General features: G+C 40.9%; 1 protein-coding gene and 1 long non-coding RNA gene across 5 annotated transcripts; both read right to left on the bottom strand.

Moving 5' to 3' along the window:
- Positions 1 to 124: 124 nt before the first annotated feature.
- Positions 125 to 9,614, bottom strand: tk2 (thymidine kinase 2). 4 transcript variants are annotated; one of them, XM_034223408.1, is made up of 10 exons: positions 9,346 to 9,614; positions 8,233 to 8,270; positions 7,938 to 8,012; positions 4,536 to 4,589; positions 3,976 to 4,065; positions 2,682 to 2,755; positions 2,268 to 2,356; positions 1,462 to 1,541; positions 1,256 to 1,336; positions 125 to 887 (listed from the first exon to the last, which is right to left on the bottom strand). In XM_034223408.1, the coding sequence occupies exons 1-10, from the start codon at positions 9,527 to 9,529 to the stop codon at positions 801 to 803; spliced, it is 852 nt and encodes a 283-aa protein (XP_034079299.1). In that variant the 5' UTR covers positions 9,530 to 9,614; the 3' UTR covers positions 125 to 800. The 4 variants fall into 4 exon arrangements, with proteins under 4 accessions (XP_034079299.1, XP_034079314.1, XP_034079323.1 ...); XM_034223423.1 differs by having other exon boundaries at positions 8,233 to 8,265; XM_034223432.1 differs by lacking the exon at positions 9,346 to 9,614 and adding an exon at positions 8,415 to 9,325.
- Positions 9,615 to 17,736: 8,122 nt separating this feature from the next.
- Positions 17,737 to 21,744, bottom strand: LOC117550189. The gene is made up of 3 exons (XR_004569586.1): positions 21,684 to 21,744; positions 17,900 to 18,062; positions 17,737 to 17,800 (listed from the first exon to the last, which is right to left on the bottom strand). It is a non-coding gene; the product is annotated as an uncharacterized LOC117550189 (long non-coding RNA).
- Between the last annotated feature and the right edge of the window lie 1,528 nt (positions 21,745 to 23,272).

Below are 23,272 nucleotides of genomic sequence, written 5' to 3'. Positions count from 1 at the left end.
AGTCAAAAGGACAGTGGGAAGGCATGCTTTACTGTATGTGTACAGTATGAACAATGGTGCCCAGTGGATTCAGTTGCACCATTTTCTGTCAGTCTACACATTTAAACGATCACAAACCATGTGCTACAATACCCCACGATGTATAAACATCTGATATTTTATTCCTTATAAATGCTTCAATTAACATCTGAACAACAGAAGAGCAGATACACAATACACTGATTCATATAGTAACATTCGTAAAAAATAGCAAAGGTTCCTTAGTTAAAAGGAGTTACAGAAAAACATTGGAGAACCTGTCCCTACTTGAATGAAATATTTGTACAGTGGATTTACACATGTGATATCTGTGGAGCTGGAATGGTGTTTGTCTAGTCTGTGATGAACTCAGGTAAACAATCCAACACATTACACGTCATATCTGGGTAACAGCAACATCCAAGTGCATTTCAATTACACATCAAACCAATAAATAAAAAATGACCAGAAATCTTCACGCAAATGAGAAATGAATCAGTTCAAGCTCACAGTTTGAAGTTTGAGTCTTTTCAACTTCTGTTAAGAATTGTTTAAGTGTTTTGTTAAAAAACTGAGTTATTAGAAGAGTTTAAGATTCTCTAAAGCATTTACACCCTTTAAGTGAGAATACCATTGTTGGTGAGGAGACGTTAGAATAGCTACTAAATATAAGCAATAGCCCTGTTTATACCTATTGACTAAACAGAAGTTGGCAATATAGTTGCCCATTGAAGAGAAATCTGCTGTCAAGTTACTAAAAAGTGAAGAGTGTGAATTTGGTATCAGAGAGAGCTAGCTGTGAGGATCTTGTCACGGTTTTCTTTGTACTGGTGCAGCATCTCCTGGAGGTCTTGGTCAGCAGGAATCACCTGCACACACACATCAAACATCATGTTTAGAACTGCATGAGACAAGAACACACATGTCATGTTTGCTGAGACTCCCTTGTCTTGAAGTCGTGAGGTTTTTTTAATTATTTTGGTTTGATGATGAAATAAGGTCTGTGGTTAAGACAAGCTGAAGATATTTTTGAAGTTGGTTCTACAACATAAAATACGTCAGTAAATGCCTCGCTGGTGAAGGTTTTTTTTTTTTTTAATGGAGCCCTTGCGTTGGTAACCTTGTCACCTTAGAAAACATGTCATCACTGCACGCCTCTATAACATCACATCAAAGGAGGGAACTATTAGATCACAGCTCAGAAAGCCACTATACACACAGATCTGCTCGGCCTCACCAGAACAGGAGCAGGAAGAGGGGAGGAGCTTTTCTTGATGAGCCAATCCTCATACAGCTGGTGGATGGACTCCAGATACTCCTGGTGGACAGGTAGTGCAATGGTGAGCCATTAACAAAATGAGAGTCTTCACACTCTTCCCTTTAAGTTGGTTGGCAGCTTGTCAGTACTGTTAAAGCTTATCTTGTGATTGTTAACGTCCTCACCAGTGGAATGACTTTCTCCTCCTCCCTGCTCCTCTGCTTCAGCCTCTCATGGCAGGTCTGAGGAGACGTCTGCAGGTACACTGCAGCCACAGGAGAGGGTCAGACACATTCAAATGAGACAAGGGGGGGGAGGTTATCATGCCTTTAAGACTGAATGCTGGAACCACTCATGGTATGGTTTCATGGGAAATGACAGGTTTTTCATTGCTTTGATTTGCAGTGCTAAAAGATTATTGCAATTGATGTGACTGGAATATATTCAATGAATATCAATGTTCCCTTCTTTAACATATCCAGAGGGAACACCTATACATCCAAATAGTGTTCTGGAAATGTGTATTATTAGGAATTGATGTTATGGTTGCTTTAAAAAAAAAAAAGAGTATAAAGATGTACTTTATCAGATGAGTTCTATCTCTGTTTAGATATGATCCTTTGTAATCAGGGGAGGAACGCTGCAAACCCCCCACCTCCTCTACAGTCAAATAAAGCAACATTAGGATATTACCTCTAGCAGTGACATATCAAACAGAATGCATTGTTTAATGTCAAAGATGTGATGTTTAACCTCAGAGGGCTTTGTCAACCAGTAAAGGTCAAACAGGACAATCTGCTCCTCAGCTAAGAATAAACACCACCATACAGATTACAATCTGTGTTATTTTTAGTAACTGATGACAATAGATTTTTTGTTTCCAATCAATCTTCCTATAATAATGTGACTGTATTCTCCATGTTTCTTTTTGTGTCTGGCAGATCTTTCATTTCAATACACCTTTAGTAAATGTGGGTTTTTGTATCCTCACCAATCAGATCCACAGGAATGGAAATGTTAGTTGTGATCCAATCAAACCACTCGCTGAGGACAGCGAAGTCCACCTCTGGCATTTTGCCACTGAAAAGAAATATGATCAAATCACAGGTTTAGTTGTACTGCGAAGGATTATTGATATATTCCGGACTGCTCATTCACGTCGCTGGTTGTTTAAGCCAAAACAGCCTGGTTATTTCTTTATACAGAATCAAATGTCATCTATAGTGATAACATTTGTAAACCATGACAGAAATTGAATTCATATTGCCCACCCACACATTCTCATTCTTACAGAGAAATGTGGACATACAGAATCCTTCAAAGCAGCATTATTTGAGATCAAATGATATGCTGTGAGGATCTATTGTTCTCTTTTGGACAGGCGTGAAGGTTCTAACACACATACCTCCTGTAGAGATTCTCCACAAAGATGTACTTGGCACTGAAGATGGAGCGCTCCATCATCCTGACAGGGGCTGACTGGAACAAAAACAATAAGCACATACTGCTGATCACATTTTAATGTCAACACCTCAGCTATCCTTCTGTTGACAAAGCAGGTCGACATAGCAATTATTCAAATGGTGTAATCTAAAGCCGCGTTTCCATTGCACGGTACAGCTTTATTTGTCTCCACTGCAGGTGGCAGCTCTTCAGTGTAGGCGAAGAGATCAGCTGTTCACCATAGCAACGCTTGAGACTCATGTGTAAACAGGAGACTTGCTGAATCCTTTCTTCAAAAACAGAGAAGAGGAGCGTCTGCACTAAAGGCGTCTGCACACCAAGCCGATTTCGGCCGTCGATAGATGTCTGGCCGTCGATGAGCGTCCTGTCGCCCTGCTCAGATTGGTGTGTCCCGCCCCGTCGTGTCTTTTTGGCCGTGCCGACACCATCCGCGGCCGATTCAACATGGTGAATCGGCCGCGGAGCCTGTCGGCAAAATAAATCACTCTGAACAACTTAGTGGAACACTATTTGTCTGAATGGGAGTGGAGCAGTACAGTACTTAAGTAAATGTACTTTGTTACTGTCCACAATCTGCCTAGAAGTATTTGAATGTTGTAGTTGTTAAAAAATATACTGTTTGTAGTTAAACCAATAATAATGCTAGGGCTGCAACTGACAGTTATGTAGGCACATTTGTATTTGTTCTTAACGCTGTGTGATTAAAAGAATACACAGAAATAGCAGGATAGGCACACATATTGCTGTATCTTGCCCCACTGAAAAGGCACTGCACCGGTTCTGTTCACATATTGGCATAGTTCATCCCTGTGCTGCTTGGCTCGAGCTGTAGCATGTAGCTATTTGTTGTTTGTATCACGCAGTCTGTCTTCCGGTTGTTGCCTCTTTTGAATGACGAATACACACTACCGCCGCCTGCTGGTAAGGAGAGTTATTGCCACTCACGCATGCGCAGTTCGTATGTGCTACTTGGCCGACGGCTGAAGTCTTTGCGGTGTGTTCCAGTGCGACTGTTGGCCAAGACGCAGGAGACACAACAGTCGTGTTCCGTCGGGACGTGTTCTTTGGTGTCTGTTTGGTGTGTAGGGGCCGAGTCTGTTGAAGGGAGAAGTGTGTTGCATAGTCTGGCCTGCTGCCAACGTGTTGGTGCAGGATGTCTTGTGAAGCGCTAGTAAAAATTCTCTCCAGTCAAGGCGTATGTAAACCATAATAGTTTTAGCCAACAGTAGACCTACTATGGTTGACAGGTGTTGGTCCAGCATGGACAGCTGGACATATGTCTGCATTGTGAGGCCCCAGCGCTCAGGATCCTGGTACATGAGGCCCTGCAGGGACAGAGAGGAACAGCTGACAGCCATGTATCCAAGCACTGCACAAGCACAATGGATCTTCATGGGGATTACGCTGGATATTCAGCGTCCCCAGAGGATGGATCCTGATCATTTAAGGTGATTTCTCTAAGCCACCATTAGGCTAATAACTTCTACATAAAGTACACGAAAAAAATGTAAATCAACTACATAGATTGCTATGAATTTAAAGGGTAAGTTCACACAAAGTGTAGTTGAATACATTTTCTTTCCTTCCTCTACTGCTATCTAGTGTCATGTAGTCAGACTGTAAAAGAATGCAGCTTATCAAGTGGGATACAAACAGCTTACTGACACTGCAATATGTGCAGATGATTGATGTATCCAAGTCATATTGTAATGCTCTTAGAGCCTATCCTGTCAAATATTCAATGTTTGAACTGCACAAAATTACAAAATGATAGCAACTATGTCGGTTACAATACCAGAGGGTTGTGTCCACGGACATTCCTCCATTTAGAGACTGGTTCTGTTAGGACCTGGATCAGAACAGAAAGGGAAACTTCATGAATGAGCAGTACTGATGCTGGCAGTGTCGTGTGCCTTAGTATAATCATTTCATTGTCCTCTGAATGTAAAACTGAGTGCATCTTTTTTATTTGCCTTCTCATCTTTCCTTAAATGTTGAGCTGCCTTAATTTCATATGCGTATAAAGGCAAATGAAGGGTTCACAAACGGTGTAAATGCAAAAGAATCTTCAGTTTTAAATCGAAAGTTTAACCTTCTTATGTCACTTGTGTCAAACACACGTATGGTGAAAAAAGAGAGAACTATTGGAAGCAGAAACAAAACAGCGTGCTATACCATCTGACAAAGGCCTGTGCTATAATGCTTCAATTAACTGGCTATTCTTTACAATATACCCAGATCAATAGAGACAGAGACGTTAAGTTAAAAATCAAGGGTTTTTATTATTATTTACAGCAGGGGTGGGGACCCTTATTCCTCTCAAGGGCCATTTACATTGTTACAACATTCTCCAAGGGCCGTACAATTATTGAACTCTACCTCTGCTTAAAAAAACTAAAATCACAGCCCATTCATTTGGCCTTTCTTTCATTCTGTGCAAAGAAAAAGCAACTTCTGAATCCAGATATCTCACCATGACTCGCGCACGGTTGTGGAATGACCACCAAAACATTATGAACGCGGATCTAACCCATGGGACCGCACTGCCCGGCACGTTCATGTGACGTGTTCAGTACTACATGAGTTTTACCTTTACCCATGGATGCACAATAACAACGGATTATATGAATACTTTCGCGACGTTTCGCTCTCTCAAAAGTTGGGCCATTTTGTCTTCATGCGCCAATGAGCAACTCTCATAGGAATGAACGAGGCCCCGCCTCCCACGCTGTATTCCAGAAAATTATAAAAGTATGGTAGACATGTGGAGATTATCCGGCTGAACAAAACGTGATTTCCAGCTATTTTCCAGAATCCTAATGTAACCCACTCAAATAATGCAGTGAGTTTTAGACCCTGTAATAAACAGCAGCTCCCACTTGGGGCAGCAGAGTCTGCATATGAGGGAGGAGAGGAAGAACAGGCCAGCTGTGGTTGTTAATGAGGCTCAATGAGTGGCAGCTGAGTGTGGGCCCTGTGTGTGTTCAAATTGTTTGATGATGTGCTTTTTTGATGCTGCGGGGAACCAGGAACTAGCAGAACTGACGGAAGTTTTTGGAGCTGCAGTTTTTTGTCTTTTCTTCACCAGAAAAAGCATTCTAAAGGATTCTACTCACCAGAAAAAGCATTCTAAAGGATTCTACTCACCAGAAAAAGCATTCTAAAGGATTCTACTCACCAGAAAAAGCATTCTAAAGGATTCTACTCACCAGAAAAAGGACTGATGGTCATTGGATTACCAGAGAGAGAGAAACTACAGACTACCCGGGTTCGATTATTGTTGTTTTGTCCATGATAGCAGATTGGGTTTCACTGGGGTGGATGAGGGGTTTGTGAAAGTGTTGTATGAATGTTTAATAAAATGCCGGCTATATTAATTTGATATTGTTTTTTCTATTTATATAATCTTCTGCTCCTCATTGAAAGCAACCTAGCACATAGGAGTGTTACACTATGGAGAAATTGCATTGGTTTTTGTCGAAGGAACCGGAAGTGGTAAAATGCTAACTTACTTCCGGGTCGCGTCACTGTGGCACTCTATTATACATCGATGGTCAGAGCAGAAGAAGCCGTATGTGCAGTCACAGAGCATGCGCCCCTTAAGCCCCGCCCCCGAGCTCCCACTCTAGGCTCAGTAGAATGAATGGAGAGAGAAAATAAATCTAGATTCGGCTTTTAGTGCATTTTACAACTTTAAGGACCGAATGATTCTAATAAGGGCTATAAAATAGTTCATACTGGGTAGTTTATTTAGTTAAAGAAAAATCATCCACCGATTTACAGACCATTCTTTCCCCATGTAAGTCAATGGGGAAAAAGTGTTTCCGGGCCTGGCAACCAAACGGAAGTGTAGTACCGCCGTTTGGCCACCACGAATATTTTCATCTGAGTCCGGCGCACTTCCTGGGGGCTTGGTTAAATCTATGGGTTAAATGCCCAGCATTCGGCGCCACTCGATGACATACTCGACATTGAGACCCTGTTTACACGAGGACGAAACGGGTTGTATCCGTATAGTTTCTCTTGCGTATAGCCCTTTCGTTTACACGAGGCCGTAACAAAACGATAGAAACGGACCCCGCAAACGATAACGGGTCCCAAGGTGGATAGATCTGCAAACGGAACGCTCTGCGGGGTCAAACGGCTCCGTGTAATCGCCTCTATACGATCATTTTCTGATAACGATGAAATAGCCCCGCCTCCCTCTCCCCACGTCTCCTGCTCAGAGGTCAGCTGCTGGGCTGTCAGAAGAGGGGGAGGGAAAGAGAGGCTCCATTTATTATTATTATTATATAGAGCCGTTATCAATTTGTTTTAAAGCTCAATAAATAACAAAGAAGACCTTTGACCGGTACTTTTCTAATTTTGTACGGAAGATTTAAACTTTAACGGATATGTTGACCGGCGACATTTTTTTTTAACGGAAACTCTGCCGCACGGTTCCCTCGTCCCTTGGAAGAGGCGGAGAGGTGGGTGTTTTTCATCTGCTGGTGGACTGCCAGAGAGATTTACAGCAGGAGAACACGCTGTCCACCGCGGAGAATAAACAGAAGGGCAACCATGGCAACCATGCTCCAGGGTCTTCTTCGCTGCTTTTGGTGTATTTTGTGGCGGCAGCAGCGCCACTTACAGGCCCGGTACAGGCCCGGTACACTATGTACTACAGCGTTTCCAGCATTTCCAGCGGTCTCGTGTGAACGGACACGTTAAATGAATCGAATGCATGTGAACGGAAGACTTTTTTGAAAACGCATACGGTGCGTAAACGCAAACGTTCCCGTGTAAATGGGGTCAGAGAAACGGCCACAGAGTTCACTTCCTGGGGGCTTGCTCTAATACACCCCTTTCAGACGAGACATATACCACGTGAAGACACGTTACGCTCGTGTTGTGTTCAAGGAACTTGTCCTTGGCCAGGAAAAACAGGCACTCGCTTGTTTAATTATTTTGCAGTCTAGATTTCTTAAACATTTTTTGAAGTGAGAAGTTGTCCGTCAGTCCGTGAGTCGGACGCTTCGGTTCTCCACGAATTACACAAATCACCCAAATCAGCGTGAGGCGCCGAAAAGCGACTCATTCGCATGCATGTAAAACTCTGTTTGTGCAACACCTACAGTGGTACTTCCTGGAGGGAGGAGCACATGCACACAAAACAGCAATATGCACAGCATTGGTGTATTACTTTGTTTAGTCGTACCTCTATATTGCTAGTTTTGCTGAAATATTCCAGACAGGTCGTCTTCCCACTGGCAATGTTCCCCTCAATGCAGATCTGAAAACAGCGACAGAGAGACAGATGATCAGGCCGGTCCACACGAATGATTGAGAAAAATGTAGAATACAAGAGGTACGAGCTCGTTTTTTAGCATTACGATTAGCATTTACTCCCCCGTAAAAATTGTAATACTTGGAAGGCACAGTAGAAACTGCATCCAAAATGAGGAGTGTTGATCAAGTGTGTCCTTTACTGTGAGAAATGAATGGGGGCTTACCACTGCCTTCTTATCCTCACCATTACGCACCAGCTTCCCTTGGGAGAAAGACAACATAGTGAGACAAGACTTTACTACCCACAAGCCCCAGCGCTGGCCTCTCTCAGTGACGTCAGAGGGACAGACACATGCAACAGGTAGGGTGTTGGTATAAGAGGGCGTTAGTATAACAAATAAGATACCTGTGAAGTTTGTCTGGGTCTGTATTCCAGGGCATTGGATTGGAAATGTAACAATGCCTGAGGTTATATGCTTTGAGGGTTTTCCCGAACATTAAAAGGCTAAGGCGCAGCAGACAAGCCAGTTTGGGTGCCACCAAACCCAGAAAGCAGAAAAATAAAAGATGAGAACATCCCAACTAATAGACCTGTTTAGCAGGTTGTGTCTTCATGCTTTTTGGGTTTATTCATTACCATCTTGGTCAGCAGAAAGTCTACATATCTTTAGCTGCAAACTGAAGCCCACCTGTTTCGCATGTATCTGGCCATTAAATTGAAGAAAAAATAAATAAATGGAGCAATAGTGAAACTAATGTATACTAATGTAATGGTTTGGCTTTTTTTAAGCAAATAAAACAGTACTTTAATTGTTGTTCTGTGTTTGTATCTTTATGGTTTATCGCACTTATTCTAAGTCGCTTTGGATAATAGTGTCAGCTAAATTAGATGTAATGTATATGTAATAACAATGTTTCAAAATGATGTGCAACTGCATAACCTTAGGTCAAAAATAAATCTTCACATTTTATTGGAGGAAGATTAGTATGTCATTTATTGGGTTATTTTCTAGTATAAGAGCAGGGATAGCTTCATTTGAAGTCATACAAATAATGAAGGGAGAAAATGAAACCACTGAAGCTATGAGGAAGAGAAACCGGTTTATGAAAATACAAAACCAAGTTGAAATGGACTCAGATAAAATACTACAGCTGGATTTATTATTAGGGGCCAGTTTGTATACTTGTTCTAGGGTCGCTTCTGACTTCTTCTCTCTGTATTAAACATTAAAGTGTTATCCTCCCGCCTCCAGGTATCGAACAGGAGCCCCCAGGTAGCTCTCACCTGCCTTGTGTTGAAAGGTGCTGCCTATATAAATAAACTTGCCTTGCCTCACCTGTCGCGTGACTGGCAGCTCGGCTCGGGATCAAAGTGCCGCTGTTAGCCAGGGTCTTTTTTCCTCTGTAATAAGCGACACCACAGAGAGACGAAGGAGACACCACATATGGAGGTAATGTTCTCACGCACCTTACTAATAACTTCCCACTAAAACCTGCTGCTACCAACATCTCGCAGCACATACACCTCTCGGCAGACCTCTGTGACCACTGATGTAGCACGCAACCGTGATGTAATGTGGATGATAAACAGGAAGAAACAACTTCTTCTTCTGTGGTTTTGTTAACGGATATCAAACCAACTGAAGGCTGCATACCGCCAACTAGTGATGGCAGTTTGACACTGAAGCTTCGAACGGAGCTTCAACCCTGGACTTCCTATTCCATAGAAGCAGTGCTTCGAAGCTTGCTTCAAATCACGTGACATGTGACGTCCGAAGCAGCAACTGCTTCATTTCCTGAATGAATCACTTGACTGGTTCACGGTCCATTCACGCGATTCAATGCACTGCCTCGTCTCGATTCTGACAGGTGACAGGTTGAAACAGTTTCAAACTTGAGTGCTTCAACACTTTATGACCGCTCTAAACAATGCGCAATGTGTGGGTTGTTGTCGTAGTTTGCGTTGTTGCTGTTGAGTTGTTGTTGTTGTTATTGCATTTGATATCATTATAGAGCAAGCCAGGAAGTAAGATAGGTCGTTCTGGCTCGGGAAACACTTCGAAATGTGGAGAAGTTGTGAACAAAAAGACAATTATCAGTAATATGAAAACAGTTAAATATTTCAAGGAATAGATAGTCCAGTGGATAGAGCCGGCGGCCCGAATGCGGCGATATCCTCCGCGCAGCTGGTTCAAATCCCGGAATGGACGTATTTTAATCATTGCTTTTCAACTTTAATAACTGATAAAAGGCCCTCTCCGCCCAAAAACATGTCTAGCACTCTCTAGTCTCTTCTCAATAACCCAATACACACAATTATCAATCTTTAATTGCAAATAGAACATGATATTCAGTCTTAGTGTGAGTGTGTGCATCGAATATTTTTCAAGGCAAAGATACGTTAAACCCACTGCAGCCTTGCACTTCGCCAGGAGAGGTCGCTGTAACTGAAGCTTCGAGAAATGAACCTATTTCCGACACAATTGTCCAAGTGGTTCGACGCTTCATTCAAAGCTTCATTTTGCCATCACTACCGCCAACTACTGTATCGGAGTGTGTAGTGTTATATTATCTCAATATCAATTGTAAAGAAAGGATACAAAATATAACATATAAAGAAATATATAGCCTAATATATGTATTCATGAGACATGCACAAAGATGTTTTATTCCCTTCGTTTCCAGCCCACTGTTCTCCTTATCATCGAAAAGTAAATAACAAAAATACATACGAAGCCTAGTCCATTTTTTAAAGATACAGTGAATAAAGCAATACCGCTGTTGAGGAACAACTAAACAAAATGTCAGAAACACCTTTAAATACAACTTAGTCCAGTCAACACCAGCAAAATGACCACAGATTGGTTTCATTGTGTTCTTGGGGAAACGTATCATTGGGTGCTGGCAATAATTCAATTGATACCCTAAAACAAAGCATCTTAAAGTTTCAAATTCAACAGAGCTGCTTTTAAAATACATTACAAATAAATACAAATTCCACCTGTTTATAGAATCAATATGTCCAGGATCTACTCATTTGCCTTGTTGACATGTTTGTTCTATCTTAATGATCACCTGATGTTTTGTCTGCATGTTCTTATTTTAACAACCCCTACAACTATGCACCTGTTTGGCACACTGATAGCACGGTGGTAGGACTATAACGAGAGAATACCCAAGACTTATATAACTATATCACAAATGAGATAATGATAGATGTTAATCATTGAGTGTGAATGAGAAACAATTCAACCTAGCCTAACTGTACTGTGAGCAACTGTGATGTTGAAAGGAAAGACAAGTTGATCTGGAAGATAAAATATATTTCTCTGTTCAAATATTATCTGGCAACATTTTTATCATTACTCTCCTACTCCGGCAGTGGCTTGGACTGGGAGCCGTAGGGTCGCCGGTTCAAGTCCCCGACCAGACCTAAATATGGAGTGTGGACTGCTTCTTGGAGAGGTCCCAGGTCACCTCCTGCCCTGCCGTGGTGCCCTTGAGCAAGGCACCGGACACCAACCAGAGCTCTCAGGTCTTCTGGTTCAGGTCTGCAGTCAGAGTTAAACAAGGAGTAGCAGTGTTTAATTTTTATGTTCCATATATTTTTGAAAACCAGACTGAAAACTTTTTTACCTTCCTATAAAATTAAAATTAAAATGTATATCTTACACAGCACTGTTTTTTATTCTGGTATTTTATAACTGTCTTTTTCTATTCAAGCCTTTTTTCAATTAGAATTATCTTGGGCTTCTAGTGACTGATGTTACAAGTTTTTTGTAGAGCAATTTGAATTCCCTTGTTGATATGTGATTTGATATGAAATGTGCTTAATGAATAAACTTGCCATGTCTTGCTGTTGGGGGGAAATCAACATACAATGTGAAGCATAAATCAATCTTTGGGGTTTTGTAGGTGGTGTAGCTGCGCACCCCAGCCCAGGAGAGGGCGCTAATGCGTAATGGTTGGGACACACTGTCAGTGTGCTTTGTAGTGGAGGGAATGGAGGTTTAATATCCAGAATCTAACCTATTTTTAAAGTCAATATTTAGATGCTTTTGGTGTGTTTTTTACATTTAGAAATCCTAACGTTGTATGTCATGATATTTTACACTCCGTCCGGTGCAGTAGGTGACGGAATATACACAGGCCCTAGGCTTGTTTGAGACAAGCGAGACCTGCGCAGTTGCGATCAACGTGTTGCTAGTGCGTTGCATGATGGTTAGTCATTTTGTCCGACTTGCTCTGGAGGCCCGCCTACATGAGACGTTGAAATCTCGCGGGACAAAGACGCCCGCAGCGAGGCGGTGTCAGTACCAGATATGTTCGGCCTACCAAATATGTTCGGGTGTATTTCCGTCGCATCCGTCATCCGTCATATCCGTCATATACTCACCTCCCTCTGCTCCCAGCGCTATGCTGCCACACACCGGCCGTCTGCGGAACTGCAGCCGGAGGAACTCGGTACAGCTTGTTATGTGTGTGTACTTAATTATTTACAATTAAAAAATATATATATTCTGCGTTACTTTAGCCAACACTTTTATAATATATAAGCCTGATCATGTCGTTGAAAGCAAGTACAGATGTTCTCCCTTTTCCACAGTTCTGTGTGAACTTCATCTAAGGTAGATGCTTTGCTTCTGCACCAGTTTAGCAGAAGTCTGTTTGTAAGACTGGTTTTGTTGCAGTCTGTTCATGCTATGTGTTTCTTGCGTAAGACTATATACACACGGAACACATGTATTACAGGGCTGTACCCAGTGTGCTTCATAAAACATTTTTGAAGCTTATTTTTTTTAAATTAAGCCGTTTCCATGTTATAACAGCATCTCGTTAAATCAATATCGGAAACAATAATTGTCTTTTTGTGGTTATTTAAATGTAATTTATGGTGCTATTAGAGTGCTTATAGACTGACCCGTTAATACAGATGCCCCCCCCCCCCCCCCCCCCCCCCCCTTTGTGTGCGGTGAGCTGGAGAGAAGGCAGTCTATTTATTTTGGTGAAAAAAAAAACCCCTAACATATATGGATTGAATCAGAATATTGTGTTGGATCAAAACATATTGTACATTTTGAGAATTCTTACATCTATTACAATACATTTTGAGCTTTGGACAATGTTTGGATCAAACGAGCCAGAAACAACCTTAAGCAGCCACCACTGGAATATTATTGCAGTAATATCATAATACTAGTAGCCTTATATTAGTGTAGCCTAATATTGATCGACAAATATTTAGAAATAAATCTGGTTCTGCCTGCCTGCCTCATCGCACTATGCCCTGCTGCATTACCATGTATAGTATTTACATTCATAATGATCCTTTTTTGTTGCAGAGCTTTAGAGGCTTTAAGAGACGAACTGTCAATGATGCCAACTTGGCGACCTACAAACTAGATATAGCAATCTTGGAGCTATTGCGGCTAGCTACTTTCATTGGAAAGAGTCTCTAATTTTTTGTATGTATATATTTCATATATCCATCCCAAGCTTACCTACCCAACTGAATGAATTCACACATTCAAGTAAATAGAAAGACAGCACAGCATTCAAGTGTTTATTGAGAATTTGAACTTCAACGTTAATGGAAAAAGCTCCAAACTTTTCTCTACAGCCCTTAGTATCAAGAAATCCTTCTAGTTCCTTTTACATGTGGATAGGAAAACAGCACAGATTGTTCAGAATATATGAGGAAGCCATCAGGGAAGCAGCATGACCCAAGGCAGGACTGCAGAGACAGGTTCAGCCACGACCCGAAGTCCACGACCCGAAGTCCACGACGGGCAGCGTCCGGGAAAACCAAACTTGAAGGTAAGATATCAAATGATGATCTTCATTAATTGCAGTGACAATTTAGTCTATTCTGACATTTGTTTGTGTGAGTTAATCTTTACCTATGATATCTGGTTGCAGAAGGGACTGCAATAGCCTGGATGTTGGTCATCAGAGTAGATGCCCTGCAATTCTCCTCTTTTACCTTTCCCAACATATCCTATGAATAGAAAAAGAAAATATTGTAATTGAATCACACTAGGACCACAACACACTAAATATGTAATGACACATAAACATTATTATCCAGAATAAGAAGTCTACCTGGTTTGCAGTTTTTGTAAGGCTCCAAGCATCCACGGCAGGTGTCAATGGTGTACATGACGTTGAAATCCTGCTTGTATGAAGCAGAGAACAAACTCCATGTAGCAACACCTGTGTAAAACAAGCATTTCAATAGAGCCATTAAAAATATGCATAGACACCACAGCTGTCGTATACTGCTGCACCTTCACTGAATCACTTACTCTCAAGCCAGCGAAAGTGGGCCCCTCTTCTGAAAGACACAGTGGACATTGTGTCTCTGAAGGTGGTACACACTAGAGTGAGTGATGAGTACGCTTTGTCACCTTCCTGGAGAACCACTTCCATCAGAAGGTCCGAGAGAAGACAGTTTGGCAGCTGTGAAGTATTGGTCAGACTAGATCAAACATATTTAACAACACATTGACTAGACTGTTGCCAGCACAATCGAAATACCAAGATTCTTTGGGCTTCAGGTAGCAAAAAGACACATTTTTAATATTAATGTTGAATATATCACACACATTTTTCTTATGTTTTGTTATTCTTCTCCTTGAGGTAAAAAACAGCTATCAATAAAGTTAAAAAAAGCAGTGAGACATAATAGTTGGAAATTCTGCCGTGATCACAGGTCGTTTTTTAAACAAAAAACAGTTACTGCTTCACTGAAAAGATATTACCTCCAATATGAAGCACATGTCGGACTTTTGAAACTGGACCTTTGAAGGAAAATATAAGGTGTGGGTCATGTGATTGTTTAATTACATGTGTATACAATTATCAATATGTATGCATGTGTTAAATAATCTGGATCTGTCCGTGGCTATAAAAATCACATAATATCAGGATGAAAATGTAAATCAGTGTCAAAGAAACTGTTGTCTATAAAGTAACATTTAAAATGTATGATTTACCCTTCAATCTGGTACCGTTCCATGAGCATAATGCACCACCATTTCCGGATCTGTGCTATGTCCCGCTAAAAGAAAATGTAACAATAATAAAGTTGAAAATGAATGGAACCTCATCATTTGTCTACTCAATGTTAGCCCCCTCTTCCCCCTGAAATACTAACTCAGAGGATAAATACTGACCTCGGTAAACCAAAGTAGAGCATCTGTGCTGAAGTTGAGTGCATACTGTGAAAGGATAAAGATCTGTTAAGTTATGAGTTTCAAAAACTAACAAAACCCCTTAAAAAAAAGTGTCAAGGGAGGAATTTACCATCAGTATGAAGACACCACAGTCATTGCCCGTGGTTTGGTGAGGCTAACCCTGTAAGAATTTGGAATATAACAGTGATGTTCATGGTCAAATGGAAAATAAAGACATGTGAAAGCAGGTGTATGAGATGGTGGAGAAATGTACCTTGACGTCTCTGCCGAACTTTACTGTCCACTGACCTGGAGCAATGCGGTGCGCTAGGTCACTGTCAAAAGAAATGATAAGACATGGGAATTGATTTGGTGAAGGAACGCTATACTCAATATAATTCATGTTTTTGGATTTCCTTACATTGAACTATTGCATGCCTTAAAAGAGGAAAGTTATGAAAGCCACTGAACGGGGCTAAAATAAAACAAACAAAAATACGTTTACCAGCCGCTGAACAAAGCTGAACTTGAAAACAACCTTTGAACAAGGCTTATAACAAAATGAATATTATAATTCATAGCATCCTGTTGCAGACTCTTTTTCTTTTGGTTCCACTAAGGACACTCCAGACTTTGTGGAAATGGAGATATATTATAAATGAATTTGATCAGATTCAGACCCCTGGTCTACAAGATGGTTACTGCAGTATTAGAATACTATAAACTATTTAGAACTCCCATACAAGCCACAGAACGGTGGGGGTAATCATGTTACAAAAACCTAAATATGTCCTTGTAGGAATTGTCCCCAAAGCCATCTGGCTTAAGAGGGTCGAGCAAATATAACTCTCTCTTTGCTGGCTTGATCACCTGTCAACCATTGACAAAATAGCTGAAATTAGACATAATCAAACACCAGAAGAAAACCACACAGCACAACTTATGTTCATTTTGTACATGCTGGTGAGATCATTTGGAACAGACTCACGCAAAGCAAACACGTCAGCTGTTTTGGACTTCCAGGTAGGAACCACATACATATCCACGATGTATATATCTTTGCCCTATATTGATAGTTTTTCAAAAAAAATGAAATCTTCATAGAAGTATGTTCAACAACAAGAGACAACCACACTTCACGAGATTGGAGTTTCACCACTAAACAGCTATTTAGAAAATATGTGTTATTCAAAAGAAAAAAGCAGGCCAATGATGTCTGTTGAAAACCGTACATGTCTTTGGGTGGCTTCTTGTACCATCTTCAGGCACGTGTTTCCAATCTGAAACAGTAACAACAGTAAGTTACCTGTGCCATTTATTTGAGACAAGATGAAGTTGGGAGGAAAGCTCAAGTATACCTACATTTGACTCCATGCACTGAGGAAGACCCAGGCTCCAAAAGTCCTCTCTGGTCAGGCACACATCACCCTCCTTCACAATGACCTCTGCTCCAGGCCTATTGTGGTCTAGCACATAGCTGAGCTGCAAATAACAGATTGCAAAACATACTTCAAGCCAATAGAAAACATAGAAAAATTAAAATCAAAACAATGCACCTCCATCACTGTGCATGAAGTAAACATATATCTACCAGCTTGTCTTGAATCGGATGTAGATCCTTTGCGTATTTCGCACCAGAGAGGGCATACTGGTGGTCAGCAACAGACCCCTCCGAATCCAACTTCGGTTCAGCTGTTATTAGATAGACACAAAATAAACAGTATTATTGAAGTACCACACATGAAGTATACCTAAAATGTGTCCTTGTATTGATAATCAAAATACCTCTCAACATAGGCCTGATAAAGGGCTTCAGCTGAGACACATTCACACTCTGTCTCAGCTGAGCTCCTGTTGAGCTCAACAGGGTTGCCACACCCTTGTTGGTGATTGAGGAAACCACATAAGGGCCAAACCAGTTGCACTCCAGTTTTCCACCTTTTCGGCCCTCCTTCCTCTTATTCGCTCTTAGGACCTCATCTCCAACGTTAATCAGGAAAGATTTCACATTCTTTCCCTTGCGTTTTTCAAAAGAGATTTTCTGTCTCTGTTGTGCTATTTGGATGTTCTGGTAAATCTGAGAAAGATATGTAACAGTTATCATTTACAGTCCTTAACATACGCTTGCATTTTTTAGGAGTTATTATGTTTTAAATATTGCCATTTTATTCTCACCTTCGAGTGCAAATCTGCAATGGTTGCAGCCTTTGCCTCAAGCTGCTGTTCTGCCTCATCAGCAGGCACCAAAACAGAGGTATCATCCCTGTCATTGACTGTAGCATTTATAACACCCGGGACGCGAGGGTGCCTCCCAAACTGGGCAAAATAGGGCGTGCACTTGGTTGACCTCTGAAAGCATAAAAATTCCTTTTAGTATCTCTGTTGAGTATTGTTTCCATCTGCATTTGTTACAACATTGTACCTGCTTTGAGGTGTTAATGCTCGCCACAATGCCCCTCAGATGTAAATCCCAGTCATTCTGGTCCTCTCCACAGTACTTTGCAAGTGCTTTTTTTATGTTTTGGTTTGTACGCTCATCTTGGCCATTGCACTGGGGATGGTACGCTGAAGTGATGCAGTGTTTTACACCCAGTGCATCAAAAACACCACGGTTGACCTGCAGATGGTTTAGTGTACACCAATTACCAAATTACCTGAAAAATCGTATTACATTGTTACACATAACACATACACTGTATTAGATAGATTATTGTACCTCATTGACAAATTCCCGTCCTTGGTCGGTAATGATCTTCTCGACAAGACCGAAATCGAGAAGAATATTTACAATCTTTTTTGAGACCTCAACAGCTGTTTTGTGGTAGAGCGTTTTTGCTACCACCCACTTCGTGAACAGATCAGTCGCTGTTAGAATGTATCTGCAATATAAAATGCAGAATGTTGTAAATACATACAGAATCACTGTAAATGATTTCCTTTCTTTTTAAACCAGATTCTTCACGTTTAGAACCTTTAAAGGAGACCTATCATGCTATATTTAAATGATATAGTGTATGACCATACCTATATAAGGTATATTTATACATTTTATTTTTCAAAATACCAAACAGATCATTTTTTAGCCATGCCTCGTTTCGCTCATTTTCGCTCTTTTCCAAGCCTGTCTTTGAAAATTCTGAGCAGCAGCTGACCACGCCCCCCTGCAGAAGAGCGGGGCATGAGCCGGTGAGAGTCACGTTAACATGCTTGCTGTGATTACGAGTGTGGAATAAACATGTCATCTCAGAGCAATGCATGTGTTCAAGCGTATTATCAATTTGATCCAGAGACTGACCCTGAAGCAGCGGAGGTTTTGGTGGAGGTGCAAAGATCTCGGTTGCAGCAGGACGTTTCTGAATGGTAAGTTGACAAGCTGTTGTTCCTATTTATTTTACTCTGTTACGATGATTGCTACTTATACCGTTCATATTTTGGCTAATTAGCAAGAATGCTATGTGTACAGTTTATAACTTAGAGCTTGTAACGCAAAAACAGCGATACATATATATATTTATAAAGGGAGACATTCATATTTTCAGCATATATACAATGGCCTCATTGCGTTTATTAATAGTTTACAGCCCTTTTCTTCCAACATCGTGCAACAACCGTTGGAAAGTTCAATAACTTAGGGTGATAAAAAGTATAACTCCAACAACACCTCAGTTGTCAGCAGTGTGTGTAGTTTCATGTGTTTTTAAAAGCTCAGTTATTGACTTCTTTCTACAGGTGTACATGTGCAAATTGCGCCACGATGCCTTCTGAACCGGAGAATGTGTGCTGCATAGAGATACCACAGGTAACATTTTTGATAGCTTCACTAAGTTGTCTGTTTAGAGAATGCATTTTTAACATGTCATTCAATATGTTTATCACACTAGGTGTCAAGACGGATGCAGGAACTTGAGGACTCTGTAACCTGTATGGTGGACCATCCTGGATTGGAGCCTGTGTGCCTGAATGTGTTCTCCCTGCAGAATGCATTGAATATTTACAGAGCTGAACATGGTGGACTACAGTTGAGGCAAATAGAGCAGTGAGTGGTTTGTTTGTTTTGACTGAAATTGTAAAACGAATGCTAATATTGTTCATGGAAATAAATACTGGTGTATATGGCTTTATGCAATCTTTCATTGTACATGTACTATTATATATATATATATATATATATATATTATTACACAGCAATGGCATAACACACCCATGTGTACGACAAAAAAAGTCCACACACAACCTTATGCTTTTGAAATCAGAATATTCTTTACCCATCCAAACATGAATAATCACGACACATTTGATATCAACTCGGAACTTTATTGTCAAAATCAACGGTTCTTTGAACCCATAAAAAAAAATTAAATGTACTTGTATTTTGTATAAATTACACTAAATATATTTTTTAATGATTTCAGGCGTCACAGGTATCTAGCCTACAGAAGCTTTGTGAGCTGGTGCTGGGGCTTCCTTGGACGCAGGATCAGAGTGGTGATTCCGGCCTGCGTTGTCCTCAAGGAGGCAGGAGTTTCCTGATCCGCAAAATGTCGATGTTGGGTTCAGACAGCAGCCAAATTGAACCGTGTAGCATACCCGGCGATGACCTCCTCCCTGTCAGGTCGCTCATAATGGTGCAGGGTCCACAAAGACTTGGTCGAAGATGAGGTCCATCAAGTTGGCCACGTAGCCTGTGCAATGTTAAAAAAAAAGCACAACAAAAAATGTGGTTTAGATTAGTATATGCATGTAAAAAACTGAAAGTTCTTTCTAATTTTATATTTGTAAATAGTTGTATAATAAATATTTTAAACACTTACGGAATGTGGGGTCAGTCTTTACTGGTTTTGCTCTGCATTCTCCCTTCCTGGCCTTTGGGAACTGCAGTTTATACAGAGGGTTTCCAGTGGATGTTGGCTTGTGCACGCTCAGCGTTTTCATTGTAGTGCAGGGCTGCCAGGTACAGTCTTTCATTTCCGCCATGATACAAAAAAATGTAAATAATAGCAAAGGATGTACAAATTGTCACTAATTAGTAAGTATGTGAGGTGCTGGCCTGTAAAGAAGAAAACATAGTTAGAACAAAATCATCTCAATTTAGTATTCAGGATGAGAAAATACTATTTGGATAAATATAGTCTGAAATCCCAAAAGATGGGGCTTAAAACTCTCTATTTAGCAAAGCTCTTTGCTTAGCCTTTTCCAATCTGAGTTAGTTTTGAACCGTAACGTGGATGCTGTGTTTCCGACTCAATACAGATGATAGCCACTAATTAGCCTGTTGCTAGGTAAGGCCTTGTCAACAACAACAGACCAACGGGGCTTTAGCTCCGTTTTACTCGTGGTGTGTGTCCCCCCCTCGCATACATACACACAGTGTTGTATCCTCACACACCCCCATTTATATTCATGTGCGCAAACAATTAAACATACAAAAGCTTTTACATATAACGCTGCAAAAAACGGCATGTCTCATTAGCGTAGCTTAGCTTACAGATCGATGATATCTGATCGTTCTTACAGACTACAATCACAAAAGCTTTTACATATAACGCTGCAAAAAACGGCACTTACCTACAGAAGATTACGTTTGTTATTATAACTTACTCAATATGATTTTAGAGGATACAAAATACTAATAAATAGGAGAATAAATACTTGTGTTATCGGCTAGGGCGTGGCTTTACAGCCTTCACACAGATCGCCATTACGGCAGTATGACTGAACATGTTAGCAAATGCCTGATAATTAAAATAAAAGACAAAGCAAAGACTGCGGAGCGTACAATATAAAATGTTATAAAAACATATAAACACCTAACCGATTACTATTTGGGTTTGAGGCGACATTGATACGGCGAAGCTACATGCTACATGCTACATACTACAAGCTAGAGATAGCTTTATCAGGAAAAACACCGCTAAATAAAAACTTACAGCTTCATAATTGGATGTGTCCTCACTGGCCTGCTCCCGGATGGTTGGTATTGATCCCGGGTTTAGCATTAGCTTGGAGGCATATCCGTGTTGGACTTGAGAGAAGTTCATAAACACCTCCCGGATGGTTGGTATTGATCCCGGCAATGCACGTGGCCGTGGCTCATTCCCCTGATAGGTGGAGAGTTGACCAATAAGCGGAGCACGTCTCTTTGTGACGTAGGAAAGTGTTGAAATCTGGATCCGTTTTTTTCAGATCCGTTTCAGCCACTTTTTTAGAGATTTGGCGAAGGAGGAAAATAGAGAGGGTTGTGTTTTCTGACACTTGGTGAGTTCCCTGGAACACCGGGGACATATATTCATGTATAAAAGACGTCCAAAGGTGCATTTTGCATGATAGGTCCCCTTTAAAGGAGGTTACACATGCTTCAGCCCATCATGATAGTACCTTTTGCCCTTAGCAGTGGAGGGAAGTGGGCCAATGAGATCCACACATGTCTCACTCTGTTTCAATGTACACATACAACACATTTCTGTAGATCAATAATCAGTCAGTCAGTCAAAAACTCCCACCCATTTCTTCACGTCCTCCCGCATAGTGGACCAGTGGTACGTTGCCAAAACCTTCTCGGTGGTGCGCCTTCTCCCTGCATGACCTCCGGAACCCAGGTTATCATGGCACTCCTTCAGGACATTGATAATTTGGTCCTTGGTGCACACAACCATCCTCTCATTGTCCTTGTATGTGTAGTACAAATCTCCAGCTGGCACAACAGGAACAACAAAACAATCATTTAGACATGTGTAGAGATGACATTATGACTAAAAGCTGTTCAAGAAATCCAGTGGCAAATGTGGTTTAGACGTAACAACTACAGTAATGTAAAGTGTGTATAAAAAGAAAAAGGAGAAACAAGCTGTGGAGTCCTTGCGATTTACTGAAAAATGTTGGAATTGCAATATGATAAACCATTAGAGGTATGATCACTTTTGCACCAAAAAACACCATTAGATAAATAGATAGATAGATATATACTTTATTGATCCCTATAAGTAAAGGGATGTGATGATGTCACATGTACAGGGGGTTTATACCTCATAATAAAAACGTATGTTCGTGACTTAACCATGGTCTTATTCTGTTACTTACCTTTGATCAGGTATTGTTGGATGCCCTCCGAATTAACGCCTTCCTTTTATCATGCTTTTCAGCGGCGATGGTGAGATTGTGGTAACCACCATTGAGCACGTACTGCTTTATCTCAGCATAAAAGCTCTCCATTTCTGTCATGAAAGTTAAAATGGTCGCGGTAATTATGGGGAAGCGGAGGGATCTAGATCGTTCACACATAACAAGCTGTACCGAGTTCCTCCGGCTGCAGTTCCGCAGACGGCCGGTGTGTGGCAGCATAGCGCTGGGAGCAGAGGGAGGTGAGTATATGACGGATATGACGGATGACGGATGCGACGGAAATACACCCGAACATATTTGGTAGGCCGAACATATCTGGTACTGACACCGGCGCAGTTCCTCTCCACGGGCTGCGGAAGCGAAATGCTTGATGGGAAACGACTCGCTGGTATCTCGAGCTGAGCGCTCATTGGTGGTTTTACCACGTGCTGCTGATGAAACTCTCCAATTGGCTCGGCAAAAGTTTGTTGTTGTTTTGTGTCAGTTTTACGTCGCCACATCCATTCCCATTTTTCATCATTGTTCCACAATGTTTATCATAATGAAATTAATATCCATATATTTTATACTATACTTGCACTGCTTACCGTTTTCATACTTTATATATCTTAGCATATTCATACACACTGTTCATACTGCTCACAGGCTGATATCTAGTGTATTCATACCCCTCACTGTTTATTCATCATTCAATTCATTCTATATTTTATTCTGTAGATTGTGTACATTGCTTTTCACTTCACTGCTTGTTGCACCTGGTTAGAAGCTAAACTGCATTTCGTTGTCTCAGTACCTGTAATATGTGCAATAACAATAAAGTTGAATCTAATCTTGAGCAGGAACAAATGTATTTACTTAGTACATATCTGACATTAAAGATTAAACACATGTGTGCATTCTTTATAAATGCAAACCGAGTCAAGCCGACTCCGGAGGTGGCAGTATGCACCTTAAAGTTGTTTGCAATCCG

This window comes from Gymnodraco acuticeps, unplaced genomic scaffold (assembly GCF_902827175.1).
Source record: "Gymnodraco acuticeps unplaced genomic scaffold, fGymAcu1.1, whole genome shotgun sequence".
Classification (NCBI taxonomy): Eukaryota; Metazoa; Chordata; class Actinopteri; order Perciformes; family Bathydraconidae; genus Gymnodraco; species Gymnodraco acuticeps.
The sequence above is the reverse complement of the archived record's forward strand: the minus strand, read 5'-3'. Positions and strand labels throughout refer to the sequence as shown.